General features: G+C 36.5%; 1 protein-coding gene and 2 pseudogenes across 1 annotated transcript; all 3 read left to right on the top strand.

Moving 5' to 3' along the window:
* The first annotated feature begins 5,731 nt into the window (after positions 1–5,731).
* Positions 5,732–13,067, top strand: LOC137718358 (26S proteasome non-ATPase regulatory subunit 1 homolog A-like; annotated as a pseudogene).
* A 1,530-nt stretch (positions 13,068–14,597) lies between these two features.
* Positions 14,598–15,241, top strand: LOC137716814 (uncharacterized). The gene has a single exon (XM_068456186.1). It carries the CDS (start codon positions 14,784–14,786, stop codon positions 15,150–15,152), a length of 369 nt encoding a protein of 122 aa, XP_068312287.1. The 5' UTR covers positions 14,598–14,783; the 3' UTR covers positions 15,153–15,241.
* A 2,427-nt stretch (positions 15,242–17,668) lies between these two features.
* LOC137718699 (protein NRT1/ PTR FAMILY 5.10-like) lies at positions 17,669–21,976 on the top strand (annotated as a pseudogene).
* The last annotated feature ends 5,581 nt before the right edge of the window (positions 21,977–27,557 follow it).

Below are 27,557 nucleotides of genomic sequence, written 5' to 3'. Positions count from 1 at the left end.
CATATTAGGATGCATGAGAACTATGAATATTAATAAAATAATAGAAATTAAATATAATGAATATGCATTTAAGGAACGTGTTCAGAGCATACAACTAATCTAGAACACTAAAAGAAAATAATATAACATTGAATGAACAACGAAGTAGGTCCTACACCGAGGGGACTCGAAGATGCCGATGCGGAATTGCCTTGACGCCGGGATTGTACGCCTCGACTCTAAATCCTGAGAGGGCGCAAAACAAATATGAGTGGACTAAGTTGATATATATATATATATATATATATATATAATACTAAAACAGTTATCAATATACTAACCCCCAAAGTTTTATGAAAACTCAATAGCATAATAAGCAATAGGTTTTTTCCGAAAACCCTAACATACCATAAAACCTTCATAAAACATATCTCATATATAATGTGCTAACTAATGGTATCCTAGTAACCCATGGTGTTCAATAATTATATCTCCCGACCCGCAACCAACTACCATGTCTCTACGCCCGAAGCCAGAAATTATTTCTCTCGGCCTGAAGCCAACTCCATGTCCCTCAGCCCGAAGCCAGAGATTATTTCTCCCAGCCAGAAGCCAACTCCATATCTCTCGTAGGCAGAACAGTGACCATTAGATGAGCACAAAACATTGAATATACATTTTCCATGTCACATCCCTGCCCGGGCCCCCACCACATCCCGGGCTTGACTCCACCATAGCACGATATTGTCTGCTTTGGGCCCCGACCACACCCTCACGGTTTTATTTTTGGGAACTCACACGAGAACTTCCCAGTGGGTCACCCATCTTGGGAATACTCTCACACGAACTCACTTAACTTCAGAGTTTCGATGGAACCCGAAGCCAGTCAGCTCCCAAAAGGCCTCGTGCTAGGTAGAGATGAGAATATACATATAAGGTAATTCAAAATATTCTCAGTAAGCATAATATCTCATAAAACGTATCATAAAACATAATCATTAAAAGCATAATATCTCATAAAACGTATCATAAAACATAATCATTAAATCATGCTTTTCATGTATGCATTTCTACTATTAAAACATGCATTTTAGAATGGGTTCACTCACAGATACTTCGCCGCCAAAGAGCCACACAAACTAGTGAAGATGGAAACGCCACAATAAATGCACCTAAGCACATAAATGGTCCAATTAATAAAACTTTATTCAAACGAACATCAAAATCAAATTCAGGATGTCGGATTACCCTAAGAAGGGTCCCGATTAAATTTCGTAAAAGTTAACATTAAGAATATTCCATCTGGGTTGGGCTGGTGGTTTTGGGTCGACGGGTCCTAGGCCCAAAGGCCTGGTTTCAAAGGATTTTGGGTTGGATTTCAAAGAAATTGGGTTTGCCTATTTGGGCCGGTGTTCCATGGCCCAAGGCCTGGGTTAGGGTTTTACAAATATGGGTTTGGGTTTAGATAAGGCTGAAAGCCCTGGGTTTGGGCTTTAACAATTGGGCTAGGTTCATGGCCTAATAAGTTGGGCCAGTTTAACTGATGGGTCAGGTTGGCCGGATTTCAAAGGAAGGAGAAAGCCAGAGCTTCCATGTTTCGTTTAACCTCGAAACGTGACCAAAACATGCAAACCAATATACGAAATTGAAGCTCATGAAGCAAGGAAGAGATTCGTACCATTAGGAGGTCGAGATGTGGTCAAAGTTGACCAAAAAAAGCCTGCAAACCTCTAATCTTCGTCGCAAAACTGGAAATGCTTCCCCCGAAGCATTTTCTACATTCAAACGTTCCAAGTTTCTCAAAAAACAACCCAATCTAACCTATAACAACAACTAAAGAGGTCTAGGGTGCTTACCATGGTCGGAGATTCAAGAAACTTGTCGGAGGTCACAAACACAATGATCGTGCTACTATGCCAAGAAAGAGAGAAGAAAAGATGGTTGTCTAGCCTAGGTGGTCGTCGTAGTCAAAAGGTGGTGATGAGGGTGTGTTGTTGTTAACGTTGTAGGTGTGTAAGTATGTGTATGAGCGTTGGTCGTTGGGGAAGAGAGAGCACCTAGAGTCGAGAGGGATAGCTGAGATAGAAAGAGAGAGATGTGTGTAAGTATGTGTGTGAGCGTTGATCGCCGAGGATGAGAGAGCACCGAGAGTCGAGAGGGATAGCTGAGATAGAAAGAGAAAGAGAGAGAGAGAACATGATAGGTGAGGGAGAGAGAGCAATTGGGCTCGGGGGAGAAAATTCAGGGGTGGGCCCCTTGGCACACCCATTAAGACCCAAAAACAATTTTAAAAGAAAAATATCTAGCCCAAGGTGCAATTTCATGAAAATACTATCTTTGTTCCAATAAAATTGGGGCGGGTTGTTACATGTGCACAGTGTTTATTAGTTAGTTGTATTGTCCTAGGCCAATGACTAACTTCACGTGTATGTTCACATGCACCGTTTACGTTCGCTTTGGATCCAGAGTTAGGTGACAACCTGTCTCTAGGTTTGTTGTTTAGACTCGTATGTGATGCGCGTAGTGCCAACTTCACATGATGTAGTACTAGATCGTAAAACATACACCAAACCTGTTCATGCAGCTACTTTCTGTATGTCTTGTGTGCCTAAATAGATAATGAGCAATGAATTTTTAATGATTTTCATAACTATGATCTTATGACAACTATTTGAGTTTTGATGATGAGATATTTTGTAGTAGCACCTGATATCCTTTAACTTATTTGTGCTACTGGTTCCCTACTAGCTATTATTATATTATTACTTTGGAAAATTATATACTTGTTTTACAGCGAGGGGTTACACGTTTTCAAAAAGGTTTCAAAAAGCTTTATTTTTCTAGGCCCACTCACCTTTGTTTTTCGCCCCTCCAGGACATAGAGATTGAGCTCGTGGGAGTACGAGGTTTCAGTGGAAGCAGTTGAATGTCCTTCGGTCAAAGTGGGCTACTTATGTACTAAATAATCATCCTTTATGGATAAGACAACTTTTATCTTTCTGCACTATGCTCTAAACTTCACGTTTTGTAATAAAGGTTACCACCCAATCACGTTGTGCACTCTGGCTTATTTATTTAAAGTTCAAATTTATTCTCACTTTTACACATCAACCTTACTTTATGGCTTCGTCACCTTCCGGGTGTCGACCAACACATCACGATTCAAATGGACACCTGAACATTCCAGGTCGATATGTGTCAAATTTTTTTTATTAAATATTTTTAATTCACATATTATTATTTAATTAGACTTGTGGGATCTAGTTATGTGCTGTGCACATAACAAAATATTTGACAAACTTGTGACAGAATGATCACATTAATTTGCAACAATTCTTCTTAAAGACTATATTGATCAATTTTCAATTGCAGTATTCATTTTAATAATGTGGGTCGATTTCAAAGATCATTTGTGATAAAAACTATTTACTATATCTTGCCTCTACCTTTAGGTTAGACCTTCTGCAACCCTGACCTAAAACCTAAAAATATTTAGCCCAGAAAATTTAGGTTTTAGCCCATAAACAGCTTTTCTGCTCCAACCCTTCTGGTCCAAAATTTTAGCCCAAGATTATCAAAGAATGAATTAAGGCTATTTTTTTTTTCAAATTAACCTTTTTTACAAAAAAATAAATAAATAAATAAATAAAATTATGTAGACTATCATAAATTAATTTTATGAACATTTTAACCTAAAAATATTTAAATTCCTATAAATTTTGAAAAATCACTAAATCAATACATGAAAATTATGATAAACCATATAAACTTAATACAAACGACCATTAATAAACCACATAAACTTAAAAATAAAAATAAAAATAAAAAAGACAATTTATAAACTACATAAACTTATCACAATCGAAAACTCATAAACTTAATAATGATATCCACCATCTTGACTTGGTGATGGACTTGGGTGATAGTCTTCAGATGAATCATCATCTTGAAATATACTCCTTGTGGCATTTTTTCATAAAATGTCCTTTTGCTTACCACGTAAGTATTTCTTCCTCTCTGGAGTGTATTTGTCGAGGTCCTCCATCATCAAATTAATTTCGAACCTTTCTTGCTCCCTATCCCCTTCTTTCTTTATGGCCAAACACATTTGGGCTGATTCTTCTTGTTGAGAGATATGGTTTTCGTTCATACTTGCAATTTCGCTAGCAAATTGTGCACGTATTGGATCTTGGGACTTCCCTTTTCTCTTTGCTTCCTTTTACTTATCTCTAACCGGGGGCCTTACAAAAGAAGAAGTTGGGCTCATTTGTTTGACACCTTCATTGTCCGCAAAATTCACATCTTCATTGACATCATTTGGGGGTGGGGCTTCACTATGAAACAATCTTCCACATTCTTGGTTCGCATCGGTTCCCCACCTCAGACAATCCTTGAGGATGTTCCAAGTACGATGCAACTTAAAAGCTTGATTTTTTTGTGTAGTTCTTGTTTTGTGAATTGCCATTACTTTGTCACCCTAAGCAACAAATACATAAAAACAATTAGTTGCAAAATACTATTATGTACATGACAACTAAAATATCAACAAAGAAACTCATAATTTTTTAGGCGCCCCTTCCACTAGGCATGTCAATCATGGCTTTCTACAAGCTTCCCTTCCATAAAGTGCACGCTTTGTTGATAATCTTCCACCGATCATAAACACCACCAACTTCCCTTCGACCGGCGATGGAGTTTTCATGGAACTTATCAACGATTTGACCCCACAAAACCTTTCTATTTTGATTCGTGTCGACGGCACCATCTTCGCTAACAGAAATCCATGCCAGACATAAAGCAATATCTTCGTCAAAGGTCCAATTACGACTCCTAACATGCTCTTTTGCCATCTTGAAAAATTTGGAAGTGAGAAGAAATGGTAGAAAGAAAAATTGAAAGAATTGTAGGAGAAAAATGAGTTTTGTGTGGATGTTTGAACAAATACATAGGTAATATAGAGTTTTTGGTTGAATTTTAAGTTAAATAATTTTTTAAAATTATTTTAGCCGTTGGATTTAAATTTGGACCGTTAGAACTTTTTTTTACCGTTAGATTTGATTATATTCGATCTAAGTTGTTGGATTCAATAAATATATAAATATAAAACTAAAAAAAAAAAATTGAACCTGGGCCGTTGGATCAAGCAATGACCCATTTAAATCGAGCCGTTGGATGAAGAAAAGTAGCCATTGGGCTACTTATTGGTTTGACACTCGGGGGAACAACCCCACGTGGGTTTGTCACCCTGCAACAAATGCCTAGCGTGTGGAGTGCGTAGACGAGTTTGATTTGGGCAGTGGGCTTCACAGCCCCTGTTTCAGTCTCAGTTGATGGGGCTCATTTTGCTATGTGGCGTAAAATTGGGCCAGTATTTGACCCCCATATCAGTTTTAGTTTTTAGGTTAATTTTAAGTCATGGGTTGGAATGGATTTTGGGAGAAAAAAGGGAAAATTTTAGATTTTAACCCATTGTTGGAAATAGTCTTAAAGGTTACCCCTAAAAATGGATCTTTTCTTTTCACCGGTTACCTAAATCATTTTGATGGTAGGTCCCATAATAAGAATTTTTATGTAATTTACACCCTCACAAACTCTTAGTCGATCCCGTGTGTTTTCTTTTTCTTGAAATTTTTGAGGGTTGAAATGTAACAAAGAATTCATACAGGGGGTTAATAATAATTTCATGAATACAAAAGAAAAATGAAAATAAGAAAATAAGAAGAAGAAGTTAACCTGCGCTGTAGTTCTACTATTCCAGTGTGGTTTCGGTTTCGGTTTCGGTTTCGGTTTCGAATCTGCGTCTGGCTATAAACCCGAATCGTAGGAAACCCCTTGGAACTTGCGTTAATCGGTGTGCGGTGGTGTAGCTATGGCGACTATGGTGAGCTCGGCCGGTGGGCTACTAGCGATGCTGAACGAGTCCCATCCTTTGCTCAAGCTCCACGCTTTGTCCAACCTCAACAACTTGGTCGACAACTTTTGGCCCGAGATTTCCACCAGCGTCCCCGCCATGTACTCTCTCTCTTTAATTTAATTTTTCGTTTTCATTATATTTTTTTCTGAATGCTTGTGACTCGTGGGGTGCGTTCGTGTTTCGCTTGTTCCGAGAGGAATTGTTTGAATTTTGTGTGTGTGTATTTTGGATTATTGAGCAGCTAAAAGGACGCGTGAACTCGAATGTTTTGTTTTGTTTTCGATTTTGTGCGAATGAGAACAGTGTTTCAATTTTTAGTTCCAGTTAAAGAGAATAAGGATTTTTTATTTTTTTTATTTTTTATTTTTTATGACGAAGAGATTGAATTTCAAAGTTGGAGATTTACAATTGTTTTGTGCGTGGTGGTGGAAGTGAGCATTGTGTAGGCTGCAGTAATTGAGATCATGCCGGGCGTAGTGGAAGCTATAATGCTCCTAAGAGGTAATGGGGTTTCCGTTGTCTTCAAATCTGCATTGGGCAGTTGAATTGTACATATAAGGCAGTGTTGAGAAATAAGGCTGTGGTTTGATTATACAATCGACACGAGAAATGCAGCTAAGTTTTTCTTAATTAACTATGCAGTAAAAACTATAATGGTCGCTGATATGGATTAGTTTGTTAACTGCTATATTGTGGACGGATAATTGATAATACTACAACAAACAATAAGTAAATAAAATTATTAGACAAATAAAATTGCCCCATGTTGTAACTTGTCTCATAATTTTTATTTATCTATGCTTATTTGTTTTTCTGTTTTGGCTTATATACAAATAAGTAAATAGTTTAAGTGTAATTGGAAAATGGTAGTACAAGTAAAGGCCTAGAAACTTTTCATTTTACAGAATAAGGTTTCAAATGATGATATTTTAGGTAGATAGTTAACGTACAAAGTTTTGTTGTTTGACTTTGTATTTTGTTGTCTCAATTGTGAATACTTATCATGATGTCTTTCTGTTTCTCAGAGAAAGTTTGTATGAAGATGAAGAGTTTGATCAACATCAAAGACAACTGGCGGCATTGCTTGTGTCAAAGGTAAAAGTCAACTGCTGTGCAGCCTTCCCTTTTAAATTAGTGTGGCAGTTCGAAAGTGATTTTTAATCAATCAATTTGGTTGCAATTTTGTAAACAAATAAGGTTGGGAAAATCTATTGACGACCTGGACCCTTTTGGCTGAATTTTATAAGGTTGCATTTTTTTTGTTCTAACAGCCAAGAAATTCTTGAAAAACATCAATGGATTAGTAATACTACATGCAATCTGCCATGTTAACTTTGAAGTTTGTGTGTCTCTCTTTCATTTGTGGGTGTAAATTCCTATTTTCTTCTGGAATGTAAGCTTAACTACTTTAATCTTTTGTTTACATGATATTTTTCCTCACTCCAGGTTTTCTATTATTTGGGTGAACTTAATGATTCACTTTCCTATGCCCTTGGAGCGGGTTCGTTATTTGACGTGTCAGAGGATTCTGATTTTGTCCATACTCTTCTAGGTAAGCATATTTTTTTAAGTATGATACTCTTAGGTTTTGTTAGTGATGGCTGTGAGTACAATCTACAATGTACTTTGAGGGTTAGAAGACTGTGAAAGGACAATGTAAGCAGGTTTAAGATATCTCAAACTAGATAATCAATTTTGCTTCTTGATCTAGTAGAACATCATCTCTGATTTAGTATTGTTAGAAGTGGATTTGCATGGAACTTTGAGGATACACAACCACAATTTATTTACATGACATATTTGGTTGTTTGCTCCTCCTCAGCTAAAGCTATAGACGAGTATGCCAGTCTTAAGTCTATGGCAGCAGAATCAAGTGCTGAAGCAGCAAATGTGGATCCTAGATTGGAGGCAATTGTAGAGAGAATGCTGAACAAGTATGCAAGCCTCTAATGGTTTTAAATACAGTTCTTCATTGCCTTTGGTTTTCTTACCTGTTTTCCCCTTTAGGTGTATCATGGATGGAAAGTACCACCAAGCTATGGGGATTGCAATTGAATGCCGAAGATTGGATATACTTGAGGAAGCAATCACAAAAAGTGATAATGTTCATGGAACTCTGTCATATTGCATAAATGTCTCTCATTCCTTTGTTAATCTTAGAGAATATAGACGTGAGGTAAGATGATACCTTATTGGCTTGTAACTTTTAGATACATTTGATTCTTTTGATAAATGAAGATGTGTGATTTCATATCTTTAACAAGGCATAATGGATAGTACATGTATACCAAAGGTGTGCATAATGGATAGTACATGTATAACAAAGGTGTGCATAATGGATAGTACATGTATTACAAAGGTTTGTATAATGGATAGTACAGTACATTGCACAGCCTTAACATGTGTTTGCACTTTCATGATGTAGTTTAGGTTTCTTTTCCATATTAATTTCGTATTATGCTTAAAGAATGTGGAGTTAATTAAAATAGGAGAAAATTGTTTAGAACTCTAGGGGTTCTGATGATGGTGTTATGGATGTTCCAGTGGATGTTGAGTTTTGAGTGAAAGAGCCTTATTTGGAAGAGTTAGAATATGATTGTTATACATGGAAGAGTTGGAATATAATTGCTAGGACAGAATTACAAACAATTTTGTAGTAAACCTGGAAGACGAGTTTTAATTCCTTTTTGGCTGTTCTTTGTTGGTATGTGAAAGTTGGGTTACATATTTGCCAAGGTATTAGGAAATGTGTTCCAGCACTCAGTTGGAGGTGTTTGATGGGTACACATGCCAGATTGGACAGATTACATGTCTCTTACATAGGAAACCTAGGTTATAAATCTTAGAGGTGTTCTCTTCTTTTTTCTTCTTTCATCTGTATTCCAGGTTACATGCTCCAAAGTTAAATCTTGATGTTAGAGAAAACGGGGATTTAAGTGGTTTGGAACCAAAACCAAAGGTTTTCAGACAATATGATTGGAAATAGTCTGTCGTGTCTTTTTTTTTTTTTGTGGCCTGTTGGTGTCTCATTTTCTTTGTTATGCTTCCATATGTGTCATGTTAGATAATTTCTCACACTTCGACAGAAGGGACTGTAGTGAGTGAGACTTTTTTTTTTCTCCTTTGGTTCTTTGTTACAGGTGCTTCGTCTTCTGGTAAATGTGTATCAGAAACTGCCTTCTCCAGATTACTTGAGCATTTGTCAGTGTCTCATGTTCTTAGATGAACCTGAAGGTGTCACAAGTATATTGGAAAAGCTTCTGCGTTCTGAAAACAAGGATGATGCGCTCTTGGCATATCAAGTAGCCTTTGATCTCATAAGTGTGAGAAACCGCATTTCACCTCCCAAGCCTCAGCCATCAGAAGCTGCGCTACCAGAAGCCAGTGAAGCTGCTCAAAATGAAAGTTCTGCTCCAGAGGATGTTCAAATGACAGATGGTGGTTCTACTTCTAATGTGAGTTTGCTTGAAGATCCTAAAGAAGTAATGTATTCTGAGAGGCTAACAAAAATTAAAGGAATTTTGTCTGGAGAGACATCAATACAGTTGACTCTACAATTTTTGTACAGTCATAACAAGTGAGGCTTCTGTTTTCTTCCCTTTTGTTTTATTTTCTTTTTTAATGTAAGCATCAGAACTTCTGTTTCTTCTGAATTGAGTGGTGGTTAAGCGTTTTGACTGTTTTGAAATTTGAATATAGGTCCGATCTTCTTATTCTGAAGACAATAAAGCAGTCTGTTGAGATGAGAAATAGTGTATGCCATAGTGCAACCATTTATGCTAATGCAATAATGCATGCTGGAACGACTGTGGACACATTTCTTAGGGAGAATCTGGTAAAGCACATATCTTAAGTTTTTCATTTCGCCACCGTCTCCATTGGCATATTTCTTTGTTATCAATGTTGCCAACATCAATTTAAATTGTCAGGATTGGTTGAGCAGAGCCACAAATTGGGCAAAATTCAGCGCGACAGCAGGGTTGGGTGTTATTCATAGAGGCCACTTGAAAAAAGGAAGATCTCTGATGGCACCTTACTTGCCCCAGGGTGGGGCTGGTGGCGGCAGTCCATACTCAGAAGGCGGTGCTCTGTATGCTTTGGGTCTCATTCATGCCAACCATGGCGAGGGCATCAAAGAATTCCTTTGTGATAGCCTACGTAGTACTAATGTAGAGGTGTGTACTTTGTAAATTAGCGATCACATCTTTTTGTGCATATTTGGTATATTGCCAATTTTTTTTTTTTTTTTTTTTTAATGGGATCTCTTTACACAGGTTATTCAACATGGTGCATGCTTAGGTCTTGGCTTATCAGCTTTAGGAACTGCTGATGAAGAGATCTATGATGACATTAAAAATGTGCTGTATACTGACAGTGCTGTTGCGGGTGAAGCTGCTGGGATTAGTATGGGTTTGCTTATGCACATGAGACACAACATGAAAAGATCATCAGGTATAGAGAATTGTTTGATTTTTTGTTGTTTCCTCTCGGCATTCTTTTACCTAATAATACTATTGAGCAAAGTATGATCATTTATGATCTGTGGTAGGGATAATACGTTTAGGGTCTTTGCTAACCGTATAGTATGTTACAGGGGGTTAGCATTGGGAATTGCCCTGACAGTATATGGAAGAGAAGAAGAAGCAGACACACTAATTGAGCAGATGACAAGGGATCAAGATCCTATACTGCGTTATGGTGGTATGTATGCATTGGCATTGGCCTACAGTGGGACAGCAAACAACAAAGCCATTCGTCAGCTGCTGCATTTTGCCGTGTCTGATGTGAGTGATGATGTCAGTAGGACTGCTGTTCTAGCACTTGGGTTTGTGCTGTACTCTGAGCCCGAGCAGGTTGGTACTTTCTTATTTGTCCATTGCTATGTCCTATCCAAATCAATTTGATGCTGCTGCCCCTTTTTATTTTTTTATTTTTTTTTGTTCTCTTATGATGCCTTTGTATCTCCAAAATTGCACAAACTGCAGACGCCTAGAATTGTCTCCCTGCTATCTGAGTCTTACAACCCGCATGTTCGTTATGGTGCTGCTCTTGCAGTAGGCATTTCCTGTGCTGGTACTGGCTTGAGTGGGGCCATATCTTTGCTGGAGCCTCTGACTTCAGATGTCGTTGATTTTGTGCGCCAAGGTGCTCTCATTGCAATGGCTATGGTCATGGTCCAGATTAGTGAAGCCAGTGATTCTCGTGTAGGAGTTTTCAGGTACTGCTCTCTCTCTCTCTCTCTCTCTCTCTCTCTCTCTCTCTCTCAATACACAAATCCCGTGCAAGCCAATGATCTTAACTGTCTATTTCTTAGGTTTTCTTTTCAAGGATAAACCATAGGAAAAACCTACCAAATTGAAAATCATTAGTTATATATCTAGACAAAATAAGGCAACCATAATGTGCTACAATGCTCACAGTGATAATCAAATGGAAAATGGTTTCCAAAAGTTCATCCGAATTGGAAGTTGTTAACTACTTTATTCTCAGAAAGATGATTGTATACTGATGTATGTCTATCCGTAGGGGTAGCTTCAGATGAGGGATCCCTTGTATGAGCAATTTCTAGGGATAACGTTGTAGGTCCAGCAACAGTGTGGTTTACTTTTTAGGTTTCCATTCAATATCATCTTTACAAAAAACCGGCCAAATTGAAAGTCATTCAGTTATCTAACTTCTATCAAATAAATAGATGAGTAGTTGATAAACATTGAAATCATTGTGTGATGATACTATGGCCAAACAAATTTTTGGTTTGGTTGATTAGTTATAAGAATGATCTTTTGATGGAGACCTAGAAAATGGGAGTGTTCAGAACATTGGACCGTAAAGCTGGTTGAGTCCCACAGCATGGAGTCATATATAGACAAAGATATCGTTATCCATTTACTATCAATGATGTCTGAAATTTAGAAAATTGAGTTAGCTTGTTTTATTTTTGGTTCTGCTGTTTTTTAAATTTAGGCGGCAATTGGAGAAAATTATTCTTGATAAGCATGAGGACACCATGAGCAAAATGGGAGCAATTTTGGCCGCCGGAATTCTTGATGCTGGTGGAAGGAATGTGACCATAAGATTACTTTCTAAGACAAAACATGATAAGGTCACCGCAGTTGTTGGCCTTGCTGTTTTCAGCCAGTTTTGGTACTGGTATCCCCTCATTTATTTCATAAGCTTGGCATTCTCACCAACAGCCTTGATAGGACTGAACTCCGACCTGAAAGTGCCGAAGTTTGAGTTCATGTCACATGCAAAACCTTCGCTATTTGAATATCCTAAACCGACGACTGTGCCAACTACCACATCGGCTGTAAAACTCCCCACTGCTGTACTGTCAACATCAGCAAAGGCAAGCAAAGCTAAGGCCAAGAAAGAAGCAGATCAGAAGGCAAATGCTGAAAAGTTATCCGGGGCGGCGGCTTCATCTTCCCGTGCAAATACTGAGAAAGGAAAATCAAGTGAGAAGGATGGGGATTCAATGCAGGTAAGTCCTGTCTCACCCGTTCCTCCTTTCTCTTACGCTATTTCAGAGAGTTCATTGTTTACGGTTTATGTTTCTTTCAAAAGCTGCTCGTTTGATGACATACTAGTTGTTTAAATTCTTCCATAATCATCGTCTTATCTATACACACAAACAGTAGGTACTGTTGGAAGAAAAAAGACCTCTGATTAATTCAAAATCCCCCCTTCCTTTTGGCAGGTTGATGGCCCAGCAGAAAAGAAACCCATGCCGGAGCCTTCTTTTGAGATTTTAACCAACCCTGCTAGGGTGGTTCCTTCTCAGGAGAAGTACATCAAATTTTTGGAAGAAAGTAGATACGTGCCCATCAAGTTAGCGCCTTCCGGGTTTGTTCTCTTGAGAGACCTGCGACCTACTGAGCCCGAGGTGCTTTCACTCACAGACACTCCCTCTTCCGCAACTTCTGCGGCTGGTGGTGGATCAGCAACTGGACAGCAGGATTCTGCATCGACCATGGCAGTTGACGACGAACCTCAGCCTCCTCAGCCCTTCGAATACACTTCTAATCAATGAGAGGCAAATGTGTGGTATATAAAGTTGAGTGAGTATTTTCCCGAAAGTGATTTTCACATCCTTTTCAACTTTCCATGCATTTTCCTTTATTTATACCCGTCAAATTAAATAAATCAAACGGAATCAATGCCTAGAATTAAACAGGGGAACTTTGCACCCATCTAGTTTAGGGTCAGTAACATTTTGGTCCTTTACTTTTTTTTTTTTTTTTTTTTTTTGAACATATTATACTACACACACGTATAAGTGAAGGGAAATACCATTATACCGTAGCATTAAGTGGCTGGTCTTTGATCTTTAAAATTGACATTTTACTAACATCGAGATATGAGTTCCTACACTTTTAGCCCTCTTAAGTTTAAATATTAATTTTAAATTTCCGACTTAACACGGTTGGTTTATTTTTTGTTTGCATAGTCACTAATTGATTGACAAATTTTATATGAACAAATAAGATTTTTTGCTTAATGAAAATGATAGCTTTTCAAATATGGATAGAAATGAATAGGGTAATGCTATTCACACACTTATTTTATCTTTCATACACATTTGTTAATTTTTGTTTATTGATCAATTTATTTGATCGATAGCTAGAATTTGAAAGGATTGTGTGAAAAGTAAAAAAGAATGTGTGAATAACAGTACTAATGAATATTGTCGAGCGCATCAATCTGGTGTTCATGTAAGCAAAAGGTGTGTACCTTGAGTGTCATCTAAATAAAGTAGTTTTTTTATTGTTGCCAATGGTCGGTATAATGTGCAGTAATTTGCAACTTTTAGGACAGCAAAAAGAAAAATGCTGTGCCCACTTTGTCGCAAAAAAATCAGCGTTTAAAATATCAGCATGACAATCTGTGAAAATATCAATGCATAAATTGATATCTATCGGTTGCTTCTAATAGGATTGATGGAAATTTACTTAAAAACGCGAAAATTTTAAAATGATACTTTAGGAAATGTCAAATACTGATTTAGACAAATACAAGACTTTCTCGTATATTTAATCAATATGTCGAAAATATCCACGAAATCTGTCGATTAAGCTGATATTTAAAAATTTCTCCGACATCCCGCTTTTCATATCTTTCTTTGATTTTTTTTAAATATTCTCACAAAAATATCGACTGTATTGAAAAAAAAAAATTTAACACTGAAAAAAAATTGAATGGTGAGTCCCATAAAAAACTTGTTACCTCCTACAATTTTTTAGAAACCTACAAATTTAATTTAAAAAAAAAAAACGTTGTATCAAATGCTACGCAGTGCTCAAGTTGGATCTTTTACCTAAAATCATATTTTATAGATCATATCTAAACTATCTCAAGTAGAACTTAAGACAAATTAGATGAGTGTGTGCCAGTTAATGGTTAAATTTATTTTTTAATTATTAAGAAAAAATAGTCCAACATCACATCATAAAATTTATAAGAAATAGTTTAAAAATTTGATCTCTTCTTTAATTTTTTATTTAAATACAATTCACAAACAAGTAACCATTCATTACAACGGTGGAAATATGTTAAATCATCGTATGAAATAATGGATTGGAACCTATCGTTAATTATTCTAATATCTAATCTAACAAAATTTATCGAAATTGACATGGCGCCTACATCTATAAATATCCCCCAACTCATGTGAATCGTGATCCCCGCACTCCAATCCCACGCTTCCAAACCCACGCTTCCAAACCCAAACCCAAACCCAAAGAAGCTCACGCTCACAGTCGCTACCGCGCTACGAGATCGAAGTCCTCGATTCCCACATTTCAACGGGCACGATCTCTCCCTCTCCCTTCCCTTTCCCAATCCTCGCCACGCCCATGATCATGCTCGCCGCCGCGTCCTCCTCCTCCACATGGCTCCGAGCTCGCCGGATCAGCTACCTCTTTCTCCTCATCTGCCACCCGATTCTCATCCATTTCCTCTGCTCTGCCTCGCCGAGCTTTGCCTGCGCCTCTGCTGCCGCATCCGTAGAAAGGCGTCTCACGGCGACGACGAGGGAGAGGAGCGGATGCGCCGGTGGGAAGAAGGACGCGGCAGTGGAAGTGCAGCGGCGGCGGTGAAGGAAGGGGAGAAAGAAGAGATGGGGCTGCTGCAGAGGTACTTGGAGGATCAGTTGGTGCTGGTTGGATCTGTGTATGATTGCGGGGACGATGAGAGTGATGACTTGTATCATGAGATTCATGACTATGATAATGATTCCAACACTGCTCTTTTGGCTTGATTCATTCCTTCTTTCCTTCTTTTGCATTTTTGCTTGCTTTTTTTTTTGGTTGATTTTTGGTAAAATTTGTTTGTGAAGTTTATGGGATTTTGTCGATATTTTCAATATATTAATTAAATAACATAAACTGACGTATAATATTCTCTAAAGTTTCAATTAAACTTTCACGTTTCTGAGCAAATTTTCATTATTTGATTCATCTTTATTGAAAATAACTGAGATTGGTATCGATGTATCTAACGATATTTTCACAAATTTACATATTGAATTATTTCTACCGATATCGATGATTTAAACACCGTTTATCCTTGCATTCCCAATATCACCCAGGTCCCAACGCCGGATGACCACGAGGGTACCAATTGTAATGCCAAAGAAAGTTCAAACCCGATCTCCAACAATGGTAGATGAAGGGTCTAATTGAAAGTTCCCAACTTCACCCAAAAACTGTTGCCTTTAATTGGACGGATCCGATGAGGGAGGAACATGTTTAGAGCAGAGCAGAGGGCGAGGACAAAATGGTTCAGGATGTCACGATTACAGTATATGTGTGTCATATAACTTATTCTAATTTTACGATTTTGTGATTCATACCAATTCCTATATTTTGGGTTTCTACTTAATTTTCTTGTGTATCACGTTTTTATCATTCAATTCTTACGTTGTACACTACACGTTGTACATTTGAAAAAAATATATGATTAAAAAAAGCTAAATTCAGGCAGCTCATATCTTAATCTTATGGTCATGTCATGGCCGTGTGTCTTTCAGTTCACACTTCACATTTCATTGTGAGCTTCAATCCTCAGTCCGCAGCCCTTAGCCTGCGAGAGAGGCAACTGGATATATGTCCAGTGGCGGATTCACGAGTTGAATTTTGGGGATTTTGATGTTAAAGTTAAAAAAAAAAAAAATAAATAGACTAAGCGCAAAGCATGAAAAAAATTGTAGTTAATTCACGGAAGCTTTTCATAGAATACTTCAGGGGTTTGGTGTCGTCAGTCAAATAATGTTGTGCATATGTCAATAGATATTGACATTTGCTGATGCAATCTGATGAGTACTATCGAGAGCACGTGTCGAGTGTTATCGATGCAACATGTCGAGTGCTGTCGAGATATTCTTATCGGGCATTACATCAAACATTTAGTTGATACAAAAGGAATTTATACTATACATTCGGAGGACCTTCACATGCATATTTTCCGGCCTCCAATTGGTACTGTGACCATCTTTTTTTCAATGTACATCCGCTCTTGTATATATTTATATATATATATATAGAGAGAGAGAGAGAGAGAGAGAGAGAGAGAGAGAGAGAGAGAGAGAGAGAGAGAGAGAGAGAGAGAGAGAGAGAGAGAGAGAGTAGGCACAAGGCTGGCTGTTTGTTTGTAACTAAACCGTCAATTAAAATCAAGGGTTACAAAATGAAAACAAAAGGTTAAAAACTAGCAGCCACTACCAAACCACCCCGGCCACCTCCTGTCTTTCTTCTTCCCCTGTAAAAACAACCTGCTAGGGAATACGATCCTATCCGGATACTCTTTGTGAGAATTCAAGTGATCATTTTATCGTGTCTGTTCATTTGTCATCATGCAGTCAGAAATCATTTTGAATTTTTTTTATTTAAAATTGAATACAAATAGTATCTGATAAAAACTTATGATCGAGCACGATATACGATGATCAAACACGATGAAATAATTTCCGGAAATTTCACAAAGAGAATCCAGAGAGGATTCTCATTCCTCAACCAGCTCCCTACCCACCAGAGTCATGACCCAGCCACCCAATGGGATTATGGAGTCTATGGTGGACCCATGGAAAAAAACAAAGAAATAAAAAGTATATTTCGTTATATGTCACAAAAAATGTAAAATCTGTAAAGCTACAACAAGAAAATGTCACAAAAATGTCTCATGAGCTTCATTGCATGTCTTCTTATTGCATCTGGCAACTAAAATGTCACAAAAATGTAAATTTTAGATCGTTGTCTAGTTCTTACGAGATATTTACGAAATAAGAAGAATGCAAATTACCTTCTGCATTTACATTTTTTTTTATGACTTCTCTACTCAAAATTAATGTTTTGAAATATTATTTTTCCTTTTCCCCTAATACACCATTATAATTAATATAATAAATTAAAAACAAAATAACCTCTCGCTCAATCTTGTTCCCAAACATTTCTCTGTCGCGCCCTCCGCGAAAGCCATGGTCGAGGATGGTGCTTTGAGGTGATGGCGGACTTTGGCACTGATTGGGATGAATTTCTTAATACTCGTTTGAAAATGCTTTTAAATTAGTTAAAAATGCTTTTAGTGAAGTACTGCAAGATGCTCCACCTAACATATATTTTCAAAAAGCATTTGCTTTTACATAATTTACTTATATTTTTATAAAAAAATTGATTTCAAAAATATATTTATAAAAAACGTTTTCAATTATTTTAACAATATTATTTAAAATTGCATTTCCAACAATTGAGTTCTGAGTTTGTCGTTGAAGTCCACATTTCAAGTAAAGCTCAATGGACACTACTCTCCGCCAATCCCTGGAGCCGGACACCCTAACCCCACTGCTGGACGACGTCGTCGACGGTGACGTTGACCACAAAGGCCGCCCCGTTCATAGATCCAGATCAGGCGGCTGGCGTTCCGCTTGGTTTATAATCGGTGAGCACCGCACTGCACTGAATCGAATCAAATCAAATATCATTAATTTTGTTTCAAGCTTAAATTAAATTAATTGGTGATTAGTAATAAATAAATTATGATTAGATAAGTGTCGTGAAGTTTTGATCTGAATATTTTCAGGGGTGGAGGTGGCGGAGACGTTTGCGTACAGTGGAATCTGCTCCAACCTTATCACGTTTCTGACGGGGCCTTTGGGGCAGTCCACCGCCACAGCGGCTGAGATTGTCAACATGTGGGACGGAACGGCGTCGTTGGTTACTTTACTCGGAGCCTCTGTCGCTGATTCTTTTCTTGGACGCTACCGCACTATTGTTTTTGCTTCTCTACTCTACATTTTGGTACTTGCCTCTCTCTCTCTCTCTCTCTCTCTCTCTCTCTCTACATTTTGGCACGTGACCAAGTTCCCTTACTCCTGGTCGTATTGTCCTGTGTGTTGGAATCGCTAAATGAGGTTAGAGGGAGTGTTGGAATCCTAAATCGGTGGGTGAAAAGAAAATAATGGAGTTTAAATATGGTTACCTTATTCTAATTAAGTGATAAAACACCACACCTGATGGATTTGGCAGGTGATAAAGTTGGAGATGGTATTGGTGGAGAAATTTTTAGTTATGATAGGAATATAAGTGGTACACATCATATTTTAATAGAAGTGGTGAAAATTTTTATTTTTTAAGTTATTAACTTTTTTGCACACATATCACAGTATGTGTATAGTGACATGTGGTGTATCATCTCGTATATAAGTCACACTGAAAAATATAAAGTATTGGTGTTGGTAAGGTGGGGCCCACGAGCCCGCCGATCCAAAAATCCAACACGGTGATTACATTCACCGCATTAGTTGGAAATATATTTTGGGAAATTAGCTGAATTGCTAGGATTTGCAAATGTCAATTGTTGAACAAAATCAAATATTGGACAGACATTATCGATAAAATTCTGAAAAGTGATCATTTCAGTAATTTGGATTTGTAATTTTGTAAGTTACAAAAAAATATTAATTAAAGCTTGAATTCATGAGGAGCCAAGCAAATGGTTAATTAATTTCAAGAAATAGAGATGTACAAAATCAGCTTCCAATTTCCAAGCGAATTGAACGATGCTATGAGATTAGCCATCAAGAAAAGGAGTTGGAATCAGATTTTTGACTTTGTTGTATTCGTCGTAATACAACAAGGTCAAAAATAACTAATTAGAGTTGAATGGAAGATGGTTAAGTCGAGATTTTAGCTATTTGGAATGCCAAATAGTAGGTGTTTAGTAAATCCTTACAACGCCACATGTTTTAGTTGTATTAGTTCATGTAGGAAGTAAGTATATGATGTAGGACAAGAAGGGGGTATTTTCTTAGGAAGAAAAATTAGAAAAATGGGTTCAAGTCAAGAACAGGGAGGAAACGTTTAAAGATGGAAATCATGTACATCAATTCAAATGGAGCAAATTCCCATTCAGCTCTCTTGAAGGTTTTAAGGTTTTAGCCAAAAAGAAGAGACACAGTTGTTCAACCATCAATGTCTGCCAATAGGTGATTAGAAATTTAGAACATTAACAACAACAACAACAAAGCCTTTTCCCACTAAGTGGGGTCGCCTATATGAATCCTAGAACGCCATTGCGCACAGTTCTGTGTCACGTCTTCCGTTAGGTCCCAGTACTAGAGTCTCTTCCAAAGTCTTCCTAGGTCTTCCTCTACCCCTTCGGCCCTGAACCTCTGTCCCGTAATCGCATCTTTTAACCAGAGCGACAGTAAGCGTTCGTTTCATATGTCCAAACCACCGTAACTGATTTTCTATCATCTTTTCTTCAAATTTAGAACATTAATCCAGAAAAATAAAATAAAATAATTATATATTAATTAAAAAAAAAAAAAAAAAAAAGTTCATTCGGGGTTCGATTTGTTATAGGTAACTCACCTTTTATATTTGACATGGGAGTTGGTACTTTTTCAGTTTGCTACTTGGGTTGCTACTTCCGTTGGAGAGGGCTTTTATCTTAGATGGCATAGCAAAATGGAATTTTTTTTATCTTGCTTTCGAAATTGGCTAATAACTCACTAGGTTTTGCAGAAAATGAATGTGCTTTATTGATCTTAACTTTCTTTGGCCTGATTAGTTGATTTTGGGTGAGGAGGAAGTGTGAGCTCAGTTTGGTGTGGGGGAGGTGAGATAGCTGATGTTGCGAGGTAGAGGAGAGGCATGATGTTGGTTTTATAAAGCAGCTCAAAATGATGTTGTTTTGGGACTGGGATTGTTTCAAACATCAAACAAAATAAAATAACGTGAAGACTGCACTTTTTGTGGAAAGAAAATGTCCAGCGTAATGCACACCTTACGGAAAATTTCCCATGAGTTAGCCCCCCAGCCCGTTCTCGCTTTTTTTGGTCTGGCTTACAAGGCTGTTGTTTCAAAACACAGCATAAAGAACTTAGAAGAGTAAAACAAGAAAACTCTTCAGATTCATTGATATTTTTACATTTCCTTATGGTGGACAGAGTTCCTAAGAAATGATTGGTTATTATTCTTCAGATATAATTAGGGATGCAAGTTTGAGTGTTTTCTTTGTACATCTTGCTATATGTCTGAATGCTATCATTTTGGACCTAAATTGAAACAGGGACTTGGCTTGTTGACCCTGTCCGCCGTGCTTCCTTCTTCTCCCTATATCTAGTAGCTGTTGCACAAGGCGGACACAAGCCTTGCGTTCAGGCATTTGGAGCTGATCAGTTTGATGTGTCAGATCCAGAGGAGTGCAAAGCCAAAAGCTCATTCTTCAATTGGTGGTATTTTGGTGTATGTGCAGGTACCTCAATGACACTTACCGTATTGACCTACATACAGGACAATTTGAGTTGGGTTCTGGGTTTTGGAATTCCCTGTATTGTAATGATCTTTGCACTTTTACTTTTCTTGCTCGGAACTAGAACATATCGGTATAGCACTAAAGGGGATGAAGAAAGCCCATTTGTAAGAATTGGAAGGGTGTTCGTTGCTGCTTTAAGGAACTGGCGAACTACTCCTTTAGCAGTAACTTCTGAAGAGGAATCTCGCGGTACCTTGCCTCACAAGAGTTCTGAACAATTCAGGTAAGAGAGTTAACTGTCAGCATATTTACTTCGCTATAGAAAAGGAACAGTTGAGTCTGTCTAGAACATTAACTTGCACTCATTAATTCACAAGTTACTCTCACACAACCTAACTGTGATTTCAGCTAAGAAACTCCTATGATGTGATTTACTGACAGGTTCCTCCATAAAGCGTTGCTTGCACCGGATGATTTGAAGGAAAACAGAAAGGTGTGTACCATCGTTGACGTTGAAGAAGCAAAGGCTGTTCTTAGGCTTTTTCCAATATGGGTTACATGCTTGGCGTATGCTGTTGTGTTTGCACAGAACTCCACTTTCTTCACCAAGCAAGGTGCCACCATGGACAGAACAATTGTGTCTGGCTTTGATATACCACCCGCTTCACTGCAGACTTTCATCAGCATTACCATCGTCATCTTCGTTCCCATTTATGATCGCATTTTTGTTCCAACTGCTACAGCTTACACCAGGAAACCCTCTGGAATTACAATGCTGCAAAGAATTGGAACGGGGATGTTCATATCTATTATTTCCATGGTAATTGCAGCTCTAGTTGAGATGAAAAGGCTCAGAACTGCCAAAGACTATGGTCTGCTTGATACACCAAGTACCACAGTTCCAATGAGCGTCTGGTGGTTGGTTCCTCAGTACTTGTTGGCCGGACTGGCTGATTTTTTCACGATGGTCGGTCTGCAAGAGTTTTTTTACGATCAGGTGCCAAATGAACTGAGAAGTGTAGGACTCGCCCTCTATCTCAGCATCTTCGGCGTGGGAAGCTTCCTAAGTAGCTTCCTTATTTCCGCCATTGATGACGCAACCAGTTTAGAAGGCGAAAGTAGCTGGTTTTCGAATAATCTTAACCGTGCACATCTTGATTACTTCTATTGGCTACTTGGTGGAATCAGTGTGGTACAATTGCTTGTCTACCTCTACTTTGCAAAATCGTACATTTACAAATCCCACGCCCTGTAAGTTCTGTCGTTGTTCTTAGCAAAATTCCGAGGAGTATACACTTACAATTTGAATACAATATTCGACCCATCACGGCCGTCGGCTGAAATGCGAATCTGTATGATTGTAAATTTACTGTGTATAATTCATTCCAGATGGAGGAATCTAGGGAAAAGTTGCATTGCATTTGCATTAGTTCTTTTTTTGGTTGAATAAGATGCTATATTAGACCAACTCCCATGGTGGGCTAAAAGCCAAATTTCCCCCCAAACCCACTCCAACCCAAGGAGAAATTTTGAGCTAAATGCTAAATGCTAAACCAATGCCAAATTCCCCTCGAAATTTAGCCTAAGTTCATTCTTTAATAATCCCGGGTTAAAATTTTAAGGTAGAACAGTTGGAGTAGAAAAGCTGTTTTTGGGTTAAAAGCTAAATTTTTCGGGTTAAAAAATTTGACTTTTAGCCCATTGGAGATGGTCTTACTTAGGATAGTCCAAAAATCTATATGAACTCAAACATGACTATCAAGAACTAAAGTCACATCCTTATTAAAAGGCACGTTGCAAGACTCCTCATATTAACCATATAGACCCACCGTTTTTTTAAAATTGATTAGTTCGACACTCGAATTTTGTAAAAACATTAGTTCGACGCTTTCATTTTTGCTTATCACCTTCAGACCATCTCCAATGGTTGGGCTAAAGTCAAAATTTTTAGCCCGAAAAATTTAGCTTTTAGCCCAAAAACAGCTTTTCTACTCCAATCATTCTACCCTAAAATTTTAGTCTGGGATTATTAAAGAATGAATTTAGGCTATTTTTTTTTGTTAAATTAAATTAAAAAAAAATAAATATGTAGACTATTGTAAATTAATTTTATGAACATTTTAATCTAAAAAAATTTAAATTCCGATAAATATTGGGTAGAGTCCACCCCGATTTCTGGGCTAAATTTCGGGGGGAATTTGGCATTGGTTTAGCATTTAGCATTTAGCTCAAAATTTCCCCTTGGGTTGGAGTGCATTTGGGGGGAAATTTTGGGGAGTAATTTGACTTTTAGCCCACCATTGGAGTTGGTCTCAGTGGTGGTAATACTCATTATCCTACTTATTATCATTGGATAAGTTTAAATTTAATATTTGTATCTATCTACTATACAAATCTCGAAATTTAAGTTAATCCAATTATGATAAATAGTGAACATCATCATTATTTAGAGTGACGAGCAGAAATAATCCTTAGGCGGCTTACTTGGACTTAATCCACATCATCTTTTGCAGAGTAGCACATGCATTTAATGGTTGACGCCCAATCAAGACTAGATTGGAGACAGTGTCAACATCCCAAAGCCATCTACTATTTAGCCTGAGTTACATAACTCGCAGTTTAGTTATGTTTGGGTGACCTAATTCTAAGTTCCAAGTGGTTGAAACAAAGATAATAAGAAATAGATTGCCTCGCTGATAGCGAGATTTTACATTTGAATTACATGAATAATGCGTTCAATAGCAACTTATTCTCCCACATCCTGTAATCCCTAAGCCATCAACTATTTGAGGTACTTAACTTGCACTTTTAGTCATGTTTGGGTGACCTAATTCTAAGTTTCAAGTGATTGAAGCTAAGTTAATAAGAAATAAATTGCACCACCGTCTAATGATATTTTTTTTCACCTGTTAGCGAGACGTTTTATATTCAAATTACGTGAATAGCACGTTCAATACCAACTTATTCCTGCATATTGTAATCCCTAACAATTGTTTTTCTAGTGAGAGGTTTTAGCATCTCAAAGTAAAGTTAATCTCCATACATAAATAAAAAATTAAATCTTTTGCACATAAAATGAATGTGATTTCTCTGTGGACCTCAATCAATAACTGACACGTGCTTACAAAAACAACTTTTCTTAGTTTGTTTCAAAAATTTAACACGTATCAATTATTGATTACGGCCACAGAGAATTCACGTCTATTTTCGGTGCAGGAGATTCGATCTCCCAAAAACAATCTAAACCTAAAAAACAAATTTAAAATTCTTTTGTTGACAAAAAGAAATTAAAAAAAGTTAAGATTTTAAAATTCAAAAGAAAAGAAAGGGACAGCAAAGAACAACCAGCCAACAGCTTTAGCTTGCTTTTAGAAGCAAAACTGATAGACCCGGGAGGGGGTCCCGCCACGCCCCCAAAATGACAAGACTGGCACTGCCTCTGGCAGAAGGCGTCACAACGTATATCCGTTGCGGGCGGCTCGATCGATGTTCGCAAGGTTTCCTTCCATATTTATTATTTTCTAATAAATTAAAAAATATAAAAAAACCTACACAAAATTTACAATACATTGTTCTTGATCCGATGACAGCCTGTTATATTAACGGAATCCGGATTCTCATCAGATTATCTTTATAAGAATTTTAGGAATGTATTAATTCTATCTGTTCATCGTAGATTAGACGATTAGAAATTATTTTAAATATTTTATTTAAAATTAAACATTAACTATACTTGAAAAAAAATAATATCACGATATACGATTAACGAACACGATTCACGGATCTAAAGAGAATCCTGTTGGATATCAACGCCTACTAACACCGCGACACGTGTACTGAGAGGACCACGGTGTTACCTTTGTCTGAAGGTTCCGAGGTGTTAATCTTTCTTGACAGCTTTGTCATCTATGCTATCATATTCTGTAGGGAATAAAATCTTTGAAGGAGGAAGAGGGATATTTCTGTTTCTTGTTTTTTTTTTTTTATCATAGAATTAGAGAGGCCGGAGAGGAGATTAGCAACCTACACCTGACATCGTATCTTTATTTAGAAAAAGGAAGATGATATCTATTAATCATACAGATAAAAAGGATTCATCGACACGTAACATTTTAATTCAATAATATAATAATATGTGGAAAAAAAACTTGCATCTGATAGTGTATAATGAGTAATGCAACACTTACCATCTATTTATATCATCATCAGTATTATTTATCTAGCAGAGCCCACTAACACATGTGAGTCATATGTTTATTAAAGAGATAATATAAATGATGGTAAGCATATTAATTTTGTTGTATAATTATTCACGAGATTCAAACTTAAAAAGTGACAAATAAACTAACATCAGACTCGCTATCTACGAAATTCAAACCTACCTCATAATTATAATAAACTCGTTTTAGGTAAGCTATTGTCAAATAAGAGAGGAGCATAATGATGTTTTGAAAATGTTGATAACACATCTCATAAAACGTGCTTAGCGGCTTCTGAAATTTCATTTCAGGGGACATTTTGTGTGGGTTGTGTGCGCGGCCCATTGTTTTGAAAAATCCGACGGCTTTTGGGAACTATTTAATTTGTGAAATCATTAAAATTTTCAAGGGAAAGAGAAAGAAAATTGTGAGAGGAGATGAATTGACAAATGAATCATTTCGTGACAACCATACCTCCAATCATCTTATCTCTTTATTTGGATAGAAATGATAAGTGAACTTTCTTAAAAGTAAGATTATTTATACATTTTCTATTTTTTCACAGTTTAACGTTAATTTTTATGTTAATATTATAAAATATTATGTCAAAATATGAGGTTATAGAAAGTTTATGAAAGTTTCAGTTTTGAGATAGTCCCTTAACATTTCTCTTATTTGGGTTAATGTTTAAGATTTTTTTTTAATATAAAAAAGGGCCCTTGCATCAATTAGTCGCGACTCTACCAACTTTCTCCACAAATTGAGGATTAAAGGGCTCCATCCTTGCATTGCATGTGCATTCACCAACAAAAGCGAATTAAAACGGAAAGAAAAAGCAGCCCTTCCTTGTTCATTTTTATCACAATTCACAATTCACAATCCTATCATGTTTTTAATTTAAAATCAATAAGCTTTAATTTCACATTTTTGCAATGATTAAAGGGGACGGATCCATGATGTTATGTTTTTAATTTAAAATCAATAAGCTTTAAACTCACATTTTTGTAATGATTAAGGGGGGCGGATGTATGAAACCATTTTCTTTACGCAATTTTGTATACATGTTTTTGTGGGATTCAGTTCATAATGTATTTTAATGATCCAAACCGTCTTATCGTTTAGAATATCATTCATAGACCGTCGTTGCAAAAAATTAAACAAATCCGAAACATTTAGACATTCATTTGTAGTAAAGAAAATTGACGAATATGGTTCTACAAAGGAACCCTAAACACTTCACGGTCATATATTTTTTGTACACACGATCAATGGGGAAGACCTAAAAGATAAACGGTTTCCATCGTTGAAAAAAAATGAAGAAGTGGGCCCCATAAAAACATATGTAAAAATTGTTTTAAAAAAGTAGCGTTACGGATCTGTCTCCATGATTAAATAGTGGTACACAACTTTTTATTTTTAGAAAAAACGGCTAGTATATTATTATGTGGAGTACTAATATGCTAATTTTATGCACGTGATTTAGTAATACTATGTAACGTAATGACAAACTAATGTTCAAACTTGAAAATTTCTCATACGACTGAAATAAATGCTTTTCTTTACTAAAAATTGTAAGCAAAAAGAAAAAAAAAACGGCAACCTATAAAGATTAAACGTAAGATAACTTTATCCATTTAGGATAGTGAAAGATAAAGCTTTTCTTTTCCCTTTTGTTCAACAAAGTGGAAAGGGAAGGGTTGAAGTCTTTGGTGTGAGGGTAGAAATTAGAACGTTCTATCACTTAAAAGATTATGTTATATTTCTTTAAATAATATGTATGCACACATTTAATATTTATTTACTTATATTCATGCGTCCTCGATTTAAAATTCTTTGATCTACTAAATTATTGTAAAAGTTCTGAACTCTCCATCTTCATAATAATAATAAATTTACAAAAAAAAAATATTTATCTATTTATATAGGTAAGTAAGGTAACCTCTAAAAAAAATCAAATAATAATTCATATATATTGAACAAATTGCAATGCCATCGACCTCAGGTCCTATTGGATTTAAAGCATAAATAATGGAAATTTATTTTATTTTAAATCATTGTTTTATCAAGACTATTTTTATTGAAAATTTTAAATACAACAAAATCGGGGAGGTAGACATAGTCTAAAAACATAATGACCTAACCAAGATTAAAGTTTTCAAAATTATTAATGCTCATAAAAGTCAGATGTAGTACTTTTTTTTATTTTTAAATAAAAAAATAAATATCACTAAACTAACACCGTTCTTATGACACCGTTCTTATCACAACCGATTGCCCTTAAGAGATATAAGATAAAGTGCAATAGAATTTCCCAACTTTTCTTTTATTTGGTTTTTCTTAAAAGGAAACTCACTTAGTAGATTCGTTACGTCAATTTACTATTTTGAAGGTTGATAAGATTTACATAAGCATTTAACCTTTTTTTTTATCGCCATTGTATGATTCACCAATGCTAAAAATCAACTTCAAAACATGTTGTATTAAACACAGATTTGAAATTCGTTCCCAACCACTGAATCAGTTTATAATAATTTAATAAATTTGAATTTATTACACCAAATAGAATAACTTTAATGAGAAGAGAAAAATATAAAAATGAACAAGAGGGCAGGGTTGATAGTGACATATGAGAAGAAGAAAGATCGACATTTAGACAAATTTGGGGCAAAGTACATTGGACTGGATATCTTAGGAAACAACAGTTAGAAAAC

The sequence above is a fragment of the Pyrus communis genome, chromosome 15 (assembly GCF_963583255.1).
Source record: "Pyrus communis chromosome 15, drPyrComm1.1, whole genome shotgun sequence".
Taxonomy (NCBI): domain Eukaryota; kingdom Viridiplantae; phylum Streptophyta; class Magnoliopsida; order Rosales; family Rosaceae; genus Pyrus; species Pyrus communis.
The sequence above is the reverse complement of the archived record's forward strand: the minus strand, read 5'-3'. Positions and strand labels throughout refer to the sequence as shown.